General features: G+C 40.2%; 1 protein-coding gene across 1 annotated transcript in view; it reads left to right on the top strand.

The window, feature by feature from the left end:
- The window catches only part of fam49bb (family with sequence similarity 49 member Bb), a 68,126-nt gene that overhangs the window by 41,802 nt on the left and 13,939 nt on the right, over positions 1 to 12,385 (top strand). The window contains exons 3-5 of the mRNA XM_072691009.1: positions 6,881 to 6,963; positions 8,500 to 8,621; positions 9,978 to 10,083. Coding sequence (XP_072547110.1) covers positions 6,891 to 6,963; positions 8,500 to 8,621; positions 9,978 to 10,083 — 301 coding nt within the window. The 5' untranslated portion in view covers positions 6,881 to 6,890. The remainder of the gene's footprint in view (positions 1 to 6,880; positions 6,964 to 8,499; positions 8,622 to 9,977; positions 10,084 to 12,385) is intronic.

The raw sequence follows: 12,385 nt of genomic DNA, 5'->3' as shown, positions 1-12,385 counted from the left end.
TCAGGTGATGGATATTAATAAATTAATTTTAGGTTAAGCCACATTTTTATACCATAACTTGACTGGATGGTTGCTGTGGATTATTTCTCATGCCTTGTATGCCTTTCATTTTGACTTCATACTGAGTCAGACTATGAATGTTGAAAAGGTCTCCTTGTGGCTGTCAGGTATCATTATTTTTTTTAACAGTTATCATCCAACACCTGGTTTAGTTAATCAATACTTCATTACGGTAAATCAGGTGATGGATATTAATAAATGTATGCAATGCCTCCAGAGTGTCTAGCTGAAATCTAGAACCAAGTTTAGTTCTTCAAAGTGTCTACTGACGACAACATACCTACTACATTTTTCTACTACATCTTTACTACATATTTTAACACTATGCTATCAGCACTGGAAAGGTGAAGGCTAGCCTGAGCCAGTGTGGGTGTTCAAAAAAAAAAAAAAGTGCAAATGCTAGTTGCTAAATGCAAAATTAGTGGTCTTGGTGCTATTACGCGTCTTGGGAAGCAAAAACACTATTCCTGGGTTCATCCAAAAAAGGAGCTTTACATTTTTGCAGAAGGTCCTCCATACCCTCCACCTCTGCATCTCTTTGTAGAGGCTGTCCCTACCTCAACCTTCACCCTTTATGACCCCGACTTCACGTCCGTTCTCGCCGGCCAGCTTCTCTCTGTCCTATCTCGTCTTCCTCAAGCCACTGAGCCCTGAGCCCTGAGCCTGCATGTATCTTTGTGTGTGTGCATGCATAGTCTGTTTGGATGAAGAGCGTGGCTGTCTCTGTGGGTTACGCAGCGAGGCTTGGCTCTGCTCATGGATCTGGCATTGTGGTGCAGAATTCTGTAATGTGTCGTTTTGGGTTCCTGTGCCTGTCGGTGGTTTGATGTCTTTTCTGTCAGGATCTTGTCCTGCCTTACATCTGGACGTGACTAGAGACATGGCCACACACACACACACAGATTCTCTTGTTGTTTCTGCCTTTCCTGTCCTACTGTCACCCTGCATTCAGGGTCGTAATCCTGTTTATAGACATTTTGACCAGTTTTGCTTAAGGATTCCAGCAGAAAATAGCCTAATATCTCCACAGGACAGATTGCTGAAGTCTCATTGTTATACTGTTTAATTAAAATAGGAACAGTAGGTCTTTATATTTCATTTTGTAGCATCATAAATCCTTCTGCCGTGTCCAAAATAAGGTTCAGAATTTCATAAATGCAACAGATTCTAATCATTTAAACTAAAGTAACAGCCCTTGTCAAACCAATCCTCAGGGACCCCCAGACAATTCATGACACACTTTTGCTTCAACTAATGGAACCCAGGTATAGAGGATAAATGTGGACCCTCTGAGGGGCAGTGAGGCCCAGCTTGAGAACCACTGTTCAGTTAGCTTTTTAGTGATATGCGCTGTATGTCTGAAAGTTTGTGGACACCCCTTTTAATGAATGTTTTCAGCTACTTGAGGTTTTACCCATTGCTGACTCTGATGTGCAAATGCACATGCTTGTCTAGTCCCTGTAGTACTGACGTACTGGCAATAGAATAGGATTCTCTGGAGCAGATAAATATGACCCCATAAACTATTGACACCATACCTATGCCTGCTTACACCATATCTGCTCTCTACACTTTTGTGGTTTCATTCACTGTACACATGCAGACATTTATAAATACCGCGGAGGTTTCAGAAATACATGCCTCCCAGTCTATTTGATAAGCTGTGTAGAATTTGCCCTGCAGGCCTGGTGTTCATATGTGTGTGTTTTAGGTGCAGCCACGTTTTTATACCACACCTGCCAGCCAGCAGATTCCGATACATGACTGGATGGTTGCTCATTTCTCATGCCTTGTATGCCTTTCATCTTGACTTTATACTGAGTCAGACTATGAACGTTAACAAGGTTGTCCAAGCGATGGTTACGTAACGCACGCACACAGACTCACTAGCGCGCTTATTCAAGACTGTAATGAGCCTGACCTACATCGCTCAGTCCGCCCACGCTCTTGTGTATGTCTCGTGCCTCTCTGTCTACCAGCTTGAGGCACAGGCATCATGGGTAATGTGCTGTCGTAATGGCCTAATATGACCCTTTCCCTTTCCCCTGCTTTCTTCCACTCGCCGTCTGAGAGTTAAAACCCTTCTTTATAAACGCAGACGCTGTCTAATTACAGCTGGGGTTCAGCAGCTGAGGAGCCGGCGGAGAGCGTCAAGCTAAATGCTCATTTAGATCATTGAAGTGAGGAAGCAGTGTATTAAAGAGGGTAAACTGATGTCTGCTTACCCCCTCCCCCGTTAAAAGTGAATTTTCACCCACTAATTTAGTTCATTGGAAGCATTTTCCATGGATTCTAATGACGTCTGAATGGTTTCCAGACATGCACATCTACATTTACAGTGCAAAATAATCTATGCCACCTGCTGTCTATACTGTTTTTACATCCCCAGTTTCTCCCTGTGTGAGTCATAGCCAGATCCAGTTTGTTTTCCCAGTACTGCTAGCATCTTTTTAGGCTGTTTGCCGTGTCATCATGGCATTAAGCAGCTTAATGCATAACAACACACAACAACAGTGCTTCGTCATTCACCCTTAGGGTTAACTAGATATGGCCAATACTTATAGTGAAACCCTGAGAGTGAACTGACACTACCAACCCCTTTTCCCTTACATTAACTGTACACTATTTCGAAGAAAGGATTTGGAATTGTAGTATAATACCAAACTGGCTATGTTGTTCATATCCCATATGTAAAATCCCATATAAGGGATAATGTATTATTCCTTGTCTACTTTTTAATAAATACAATATGGCTGAAATATTTCTCTGAACCCAAAAAGACCTGACTGTTCATGTCTGGCTTTTCTTTTTTTTTTTCATTTCTCAAATATTTGGCAGGATCTAACTAGACTATCTATCTGTGGTTCTTTAATATATGTTTGACATTTCTCAGCTGCTCTAAACATGCATTTCACCTTTTATATATCATCATATTTATTACCCGCACTACTTTTTATAGGGCTTATGCTACTCATCATATACAGAATGTGCAGTTTTTCACAGTGCACTGCTACTAGTGTTATATGTATTTTTTTCACTGTACTTTATATATATTATGAATCTTTTTTTTCTTAGCTTGGGGTTTGTGTTAATGTACAATGGCAATAAAGAATACTATTATATTAAGCTTTTTATTATTCATATTCAACCTGCCTCTACTCATTCTGTCCTAGAAGCACTGCTTATGTATCATGCTTATGTGACATCTCAGTCTATCCTTCTGCTGTGATTTTCAACCTTCAAATCTCCACTCTGTTTACAATTTGGGGGCATCAGGAGAGGAGGAAATAAACAATGAATCGATGTAGACTGCAAGGAAACATCAGAACAGCAGGTTATGAAAGAAGCACAAGCAGTTATTTAAATAGCTGGTTAAGCCAGATTGTTTCAGCAATGCTTGGTTCGATGAGCTGTGTTGTCATGTAGCAAGTAATTGACAAAATGGAAAAACCTTGTCCAGTTTATAATATAATATAATATATTATAACAATAATATATATATAATAATAGGATTCTTGTAGCTTGAGGTGATTGTAAGATAAACGTAGTTAACACTGCCAGTTTAAGATGGGCCTTCTTCATGCATGTTTCAGTTTTTGCATGTTCCACTTTCTCTTTAATACCTTTCAAACTAGGGGCAAAGCGGCTTAATATGCATAAATGAACAACCAGCTGTTATTTTTGTCTGAGAATTGTGTAAACACAATTGATTGATTTCTTTGTACTGATTTGATCTTTACAAGAGCTAAGCGACTATCTACAAATGACACAGCAAGTGGCAATATGTTAAAAGACATTGTGTAAACATTAGGACACAAATGACGGACCAAGTTTTTATTATATGCCTATTATATGTGTTATAGATATGGTTTCCTCAAAGATTTTGTACTCAGTGGCCCTTTTGAGCTTGATATACCTGGTCTGAATCCAAGTATTGCCAGTCAAACTGCTTTGTCATTGCAGTATCAGCCAGCCTGTGGTTGGTGGTGGATGGGTTTGGGTTTGGGTTTGGGACTTCAGTAAAATTTGAAATCAAAACCTGGTGCTTTGGGTCGGGTGGGTTCAGACAAAATGTTCTCAAGCTATATTTAATCCAAATTTCCAGTCTAATTTAAGATCTGCTGTAAATCATGTGCTGGTCAACCGATGGCACTTTGTAGGGCTAGTGGTTTGACCGATTAGGCTGTATAGTGCCTTTGCATAGAATATTTGCCTTGTAAAACAACCTGTTTTCACTCAAAACAGTGTCCAGTGATTTGCACTGTACTTACCATATCTTATGTAAGGTCTCAGAATAAATCTCTATGATGTCGACAGTGAGAGACCCAGAGCAGAAGCGGATTATATAATCCCTCCCGCTATCAGTGTGGGAACATGCACAGGTTGTGTGTTTGGTCTCGTCAGTGTCTCTCAGTCTCACTTTGATGCTATCTTCCTGTCTGCCAGGTGGAAGGTTATGCATCAGTTGTGGTTTCCCCCCAATCCCTCTGTCACCAACCTCATGCAGAAAAAAGGCACATTCTCAGTGATCCCCTGTCAAAGATAGTGTTTGTTGTGTGTGAACTTCCAGGGGTTTCTGGAAACCTGCTTTTGGCAGCCCACAGGTTTTACCCGCTTTGACAGGATAGGGGAGGGTGAAGCCTGGGAAAGGGGTGCTCTTTCAGGTGCCCCTGCTTTCTAAGAATCAACCGACAAAATTCTCAGACCTGGGAGACCGTTCTTCAATTTAGGTCTGTCATTATGTTCTCATTTAGATTCTGAAATGTAGAAGTTATTTCAAAAGTTACAGCAACACAATGTAGCATTTGTACCCCAAAATAACAGCTTCAAAATCATTGTGATGTTCCACTGGCTTGTTAAAGGGAGAATAGTGTTTACTGCTACTTTAGGCTTGGCATGCTGCTAACTCCACTGTGTAACTTTAGAGAAGTGGGCAGGAAAACACTTGAAAGAACTGCGTAATAAGATTAATATTAATGTAAAATTACTCTACTCTAAAGTTAATCTACTGGGGCAGTCTACATGTTTTTTTCCACTTTCCACATGTAAGATTGTCCCTCTCAAAGCTTAAATACCTCATTCAGACTGTAGGGAGAGCACACAATGATCCGAGGATCGCTGGTTCGAATCCCAGGTCATCAGCAGCCAGAGTCCAAAAGAGCACAATTGGCCTTGCTCTCTCAGGGGTGGGTTGATGGCACTCCTACTCCTAGTGTGATGTTGGTCAGCACAGGCGTCTGTTACCTGTTGTATTGGTGCTGGGGAGCTGTGCTTTCCTCCGAGCCTAGCGATGCGGTAATTGGCCTTCCCAGTTGGGTAGAAAATGAGGTAACATTAGAAGTAAATTATTATTTTAAAGAAAGATAGCAAAAGTTTGAATGTCAGAAGTGGTTCATATTAATTCACTGTACTGCTGTTCATATTGCATAAATCAGCATTAAGCGAAAATTGGTATTTCTTGTTCTTGGGCCCCACCGGTAGCTACAACTGCGACCCATGAATTAGTTTTCATCAACAATGGTCTTTAACAGGCCCAGTTCTCTTTCCCCAAGAGATTTCAGAAATTGAGCTATTTAGAGTACCGGTTTCCGTGAAGAGCGTATGCTGTGTTTTTATTTCTTAAATCTTGACAGTGAGGGGGCCCCTCTACTGGGAACTGAGTTTAAGCCCTAAGCCGACACGCACGGTTGGCATGAGGCACCAAAGCACAAGGATTCCCGTAACTCATGTGTGTGTGTGTATGTGTGTGTGGCAAGGGTTGTGGCTTGGGGTGGCGATGTAATGACATCTGGTAGGGGAGCCTTGTGCAGGAAAACTGCTCGGCGGCCTGTCTGAAGAGGGACCGAGAGGGGAGGGGGCTGGTTGGCACAGCTGGGCCTTGTCATCCAGGGGTAACTGTGGAATACCAAGACCGAAAGCAAAAGGGGGTACCAAATTTTGGGGAAGGCTTAACCCCTGTCCAGACCACTTATCTTTCATACACCCTCTTTGTCTTTCACTCTCTTCTCTCTCAAGTCTAACAAGAACCAGCTATTTACATCAACTTTGGCTGACTTTTAACACGTTTTTAGCCTCTGCTTGTGTTTTTTACTCCTGGAGTTATTCTTTTACTACATTTATTACCTTTACCAGTTTTATTTTGGCACAGTGAACACTGTTGTTGGAAGTGAAGTCCACTGTGGTCCATGAGGCCAGTTTAAGAACAGACTGTTAGCAGGCCTGTCATACATTTTACAGAACATTATTATATCTATAGAGCGGTAGAAATAATGAAAAGGGGGAAATGGGTCAAATATCATACAAAAATACTTTAAGGAATGTTACGTCATGTGATTGTTTTCCCAATTCGCCATCAGCAGCCGGAGTCCGAGAGAGCACAATATGCCGTGCACTCTCTGTGTGGGTAGATGAAGCTCTTTCCCCTCATCACTCTTGAAGCAGTGTTTGCCAGCACAGGCATCTGTTAGCTGGTGTGGCAGAGCTCAGGACCCGGCGCTTTCCTCCGAGCGAGCCGGCTGTCTGGCAGTGTCGCGTTGGCGCAGTTTGAAAAGAGGCTGTACCACAAACATTATTCATTTTCTTACATCTGATAAACAACAGAAAAAAGGCCAAGAAGAAGAAGAACCGCTCAATCACAAATTGTGTTGCACACACTGGGGTTTTCTCCTCTGACCTTCAGGCGCTGGCTGCCCTGAGTGATGTCACCATAAAAAAACTGATTTCAAATGATTCTTATTCAGCACTTCACACTATGCACTGCACTAAACCCAGTTAAGCAGGACTAATTATGAAATGCTCTCTTTCCTTTCTTTTTCTACAGGTATCTTGTCATGGGGAACCTCCTGAAAGTGTTGACGTGTACAGACCTTGAACAAGAGCCCAATTTCTTCCTCGATTTCGAAAGTGAGATTTTGCTCTCTTACTCATTCAGCTTCGAAACAAGCATGTTTGTCCATTGTAATCTAACTCTGCAGTCTTGCCCCAAGTTATTAGTAGGAAGAGCATCAGCAAGTCTGTGGAGCATCAATATGATTTTAAAGCTAATATTATTTTAAGGTAAAATGCTGCATAATGTTGCTGTAAGTATGACACAAATGTTTAAATATTTTTTGGTGACTGCATGCATTCTGCATAAGGTATTGAAATAGGGGCAGAGAAAAAAAGTTAGGCTAAGATCTAGAGAGTTGTCCAGTATGGACCTTTTCAAGCTCTCCACATATACCCTTATCAGTATGGTTTTCTATTGCACCAGGCATATTCTCCAGTGTGTGCAGAAAGGGGGCAGTAAGGGGTCACTTATGATCCTTAAGGAATTCCTATAGCTGCCAAGAGAGAGAAACTGTACGCAATAACACTGTGCTTAACCCTCTTCATCATCAAACAGTGATATCTTCACCTTTAGCCCAGTTTGTCGCTGCTCTTCTTAAGCTGGCCTAGACACAGAACCCATACTTACGTAAGTTAGCATATGAGAGCTTAGTGAATGGCAGGCAGTTCCAAAAACTCTTTACCACTCTATTTAAAGCCAGCTGACGTTCCAAGTCAAGGCTGAGGTTGCTCCTTAGATGAGATGAAGTTTCCAGTGTTTAAAATTCCTGCTTTGCAGCTCCGCAAATGAGAACATTGTTATCTGAGACAGACTGACTAGAGCACATGTGTCGCACCACTCTCTTGGAGGTCTGTAGCATTGCAAAGCCTCTGCTTTTAATACATCTGATTCAGCTCAGCAGCTAATTATGAAGCCTTTCATGGACTGAAATAGTTGTGTGAAAGCCAGGTCCCTGCCGATATAGTCCAGTTAAATTGGGATTTATGTCAATAAAATAATTTGTCAATTAACGGTAGTCTTTGCAGGAGTTAAATCAGACTGCTGAGCTATCAGTCACCTTGTTTATTATGTCAATGCAGGCTAAAGTGAGAAATTTTCACGGTTAAAGTGACAAAAGTATGTGAATACATCCAAAGCTCACCTTTGGGCTAAGAGTAACATGACTCAGAAATGTTTATGTGAAGAAAATGAATAAAAACTAACACTATACATTAATAAATACTAAAAGATTAAAAGGTCATTAACAGAAACCAACAACATTTTTATGTTGACAATTCACCACTGCTAGTGATTTCAGTCAGTAACCCATTTATCTGTAACCAAAACAGTTATAGCTTCTTTTTTTAGTAGTATAGTTTTTGGCCAAAGTGACCTGCGGGCACTAGTTAGGGCCGGAAAAGCACGCTCTTGTTTCCAGGAATATGGTCTAAAATCACTGGGTGAGCCCTGGACTACATATGAATGAAGGAGACAATCACAAGCAGTGAATATCAGTCACTTTGGTCAGTTTCTTGTGCCCATCAGCCCACATATCAAATCCACTGATAAAACGGACCATAAATTGAAGGTTTAACTTGCTTGCTTTCATGTGTGTTTCTGGGTTCTTCTAGATGCACAGCCCACAGAAGCAGAGCGGGAGACCTGGGAGGAAGTGGATGTGGTGCTCAAGGATGCCCGGGCGATACTTGATGAACTACAGGCCTATAAAGGAGCGGGACAAGAGATAAGAGAGGTACGGTCACAGACACATACCTGCACACCTGGTTAGAAGGTCATGGATGATGTATTAGTACACTGGAAAACACTGGACTCTTGCACACAGCCATGTTTTTTTTTTGGAGGGGGGGGGGGGGTTCAGACCCAAAATAAGACTACACTGCGGAAATGATTGTCAAGTGAAAACATCAAATAGTGGATATATATTTTTATTATGAGAGTTGTACAATAGAATTACAGGATTACACTACACATGTTTTGTTTTTTGTTTGTTTGTATTATAGTGTAGAATTTCTCTAACAAAGCGTTTTGAGATTCAGACATGTACAATTTGCTTCTGGACATGTAGAGAACTGAATTGAGGTAGAAGCCATAATTTTATCATACAATGTACTATATTGGGAATAAGGGACCACCTAACATTCTGTTCTAATTTGTCTGGTTTCAAGAAAAAGTAATTGGATAATTTTACTGGTATTAAACAACTTAATGCAGCTTTTTTTAAGAAAAGCTGCAGATAATTGTATTGATTTAAAAAAAAAAAAGCTTGTTTTTAAGAAAAGTACAAATGCAGTTTTCTGCAGTTTGCTGTTTTCAAGAAATACAATTTAGATAACTTTGCTTGTGTCTAAAAATGCAGTTCATTCAGCTGGTTTAAAAAAGTGCAGATCATTTTGCTGGTTTCAATAAATATCTATTTTGCAGCTTGAAAATTTGTATGTTGTGATTTTTAGACTAAATTACTCAAGGAATGAATGAAGGAAGGAAGGAAAGCTCGTCAGAGTATTAACACAGAGCACTTGGTTCTGACTCCCAGGAGTTACTGTAATATTTTATGATTATGCAGACACACAGTCATTAGATGAGCACCACAGGAGCTGCCATTCGTAGTGCTGCACAGTTGTTCTGTTTGAACATGTCCCACTCACTCAGAGTGAGCATCAGTGTGAGTGATGCTCAGGTTGCCATGGTTACTCTTGCTGTACAGACAGTTGCCATGGTGCGCTTGAATCGCCGCGGCTTCTGTTGAATGGGAGTGAATGTGCCCTTTTTTTTCCTTTTTTAATTTATTACCCTTTTATATTTTTCAGCGCACTCACTGTCACTGCATTTTTTTGGAAACAAGATCAAACAGTAATTATAGATGTGCTGCATATTTTTGCAGTTATTTCATCCATTTCTTTTCATACAATAAAATAAGATATTTTGGTGTGTGATGTAATACTTCAGAACATTGCAGTACAGCGTTATAATCATAGCATAACGGTAATTAGCATTACTTTGCCTACACTCATCCTCTGGTACCTTGATAAAGTGTGTGCATGTGTTCCATCTCTTTTTGAAATGGTGATTGAATTTCTTCCTTTTTTAGGCAATCCAGAATCCGAATGACGAGGCGTTGCAGGACCAGGCTTGGGCTGCGGTGGTGCCCCTGGTGGGCAAACTCAAAAAGTTCTATGAATTTTCTCAGAGACTAGGTAACATCTCACGTTCTCTATACAACACATACACATTTCACAAGCTCCCACTCTGCTGTCCTGTAGATCCCATGCTTTATTTGATGTTTTAGGGTGTTCAGAGCTCACAGTAAAGATTGCTGTCGTTTTATACTCCGTGTGCTATCGAGAGTACCTAGAGTACTGCCCACACTTCCTGCCGGTCCAGGGAATCGAACCAGCAGTCTTCTGGTCACCAGCCCACTTCATTAGGCATTGGCTATTTCATAAACTGCTAACGTTATATCTCCCACTCTAAAACATTTATGGAGAACAGGGATGCTCAATAAGTCTGTTAAATAAAAGATTGCTGTGTTGCTAAAATGTAAAACCCCAAAAACCCTAAAACCACTAGCACAGTAGTGCTAATACAAATGACATTGAGAACACTATCTGTATGTATATGTATGTATGTATGTATGTGTGTGTGTGTGTGTGTGTGTGTATATATATATATATATATATATATATATATATATATATATATATATATATATCACAAAATCATGATAATATTGTAAACTATGATAAAAGATAAGGTAAATGGGAGAGGGGAGTTGCTGGTGTCCCCTGCAGAGACAAGTCGCACCGCTCCCCTAGTGTTGGGATTTTTCTGTGTTGTTTGTTTAGTTTATGAATTTGTTTGCTGAACTGTAAACATTTGTGGCAAATGCACATACAGACCTGATGTGTGCAAACATACATAAACACCTGAGAGCCCCTTGGGAGATCCTCTGTGCCACAGCTGCTAGTGTTAGAACTGCACACACAGCTTTTCAACACACACTCACACATGCACAGAATCTCTAGCGAGAACTTCACTACGCTGTGTGACACTAGTCATCTTTGTGTAATATTGCTCTACCGCTTCAAAGCTCATGCTGCTTTTACCTCAGCTTGTCAACAAATGCTTGTGTACAGCTGTCCATGAGGATGAGCTCAAAGCATGATTTGTATTTCTGTAATGCTGTTTTAAAGCTATCTTAGAATTTTTTTACATTAAATAATTATAAATCATTGCCTAATGTATGATTACAATAATGTCATTTCATATGTATGTACAGAGTAATGTACACAGATAATTGCTCTTACATTTCTTTTATGTTTGGTACAGACTAGCTTTATTCCCCATTTTCTCTGACAGTTAAAATGTTTCTTTTTTATATCAAAACTCTACAATAACTTTTTATCAAATTTACATGATAATTATGATCATTCTTTTCAACCTTCAAACACATATCTATCATCAGCTGAAAGTTGAAGTTGTCTGCTTGTTTCATTGAGCTCCGAGATGACTTAATAATTACACCATACCTTTGTTATCAGTAAGTGCGACTTCAAGCAGTTACCAGACGGTGTGATGTTGAAGGTGACCTAGAAAGAGACCGAGCGGTCATTAGCAGCGTCCTGACCATTTACTAGTGGTTGAGCATTATTAGCGTTGGAGGGAGAGACAACTAAAGAGAGAGAGAGAGAGACAGAAGGAGTCAGAGGTCTAGTCTTGCCCCGAATCGTTCATGAGCTTGACCTTTTAATCCCTTCCTCAGCCGGAGTGCGCGCAGTCGATGAACAGCGGGCGTTACGTAACCCAGTAAAGTAGGTCATCGCTGCCCCGCGCTTTCTGCCTCGCCGCTCTTAACAGCCCCTCGGCTCTGACATGCTGCGCTAAGCTCACCCTCCTGGCCAGTAAGTCCCTCTCCTGCCTGTGGCCATCATGATAGGCCTGTCTGTGCCAGGAGGTGTTGTAATTAGGGATAAGTATGATTATTTGAATATGGATGGATGTAGGAATTGAGAAACGAGTAGTTTGAGCACGATAGGCTAGTTTTAGATGTTTTTGTAATGCAGTTACGAACAGCTCCTTTTAAACAGAGAATTTTGAAGAAAAACTATTAGTCCACTGTTCACCATTAAACATTGTATAATGTTTAAACATTAAACATTGATTTTTATATCAGAAAAAGTGTCATGGAGTCTGCTCTACATGTTTAAATGTATGTAAAGAAATGGGCATTTCATCTGTACATGATACATGATTTATGAATATTAATAATTTTTTATATTTTATATTTTATATGAATATTAAAAAGTTTTTATTAACATCTATAATGTTTTATATTTGGGGTGTTTCAATATTATTAATACAAAATACAGCTATTTGAATAGCAAAATGGGTTAAAGAGTCTATCCTTAATCGATCTTTACTTTTCAAGACATTCAGACTCCATAAACACTGACAGCAGCAATCTAACAGCCTTTGAAAGCAGTATGTCGTCGTTAGCAT

The sequence above is a fragment of the Salminus brasiliensis genome, chromosome 1, assembly GCF_030463535.1.
Source record: "Salminus brasiliensis chromosome 1, fSalBra1.hap2, whole genome shotgun sequence".
Taxonomy (NCBI): Eukaryota; Metazoa; Chordata; class Actinopteri; order Characiformes; family Bryconidae; genus Salminus; species Salminus brasiliensis.
The sequence above is the reverse complement of the archived record's forward strand: the minus strand, read 5'-3'. Positions and strand labels throughout refer to the sequence as shown.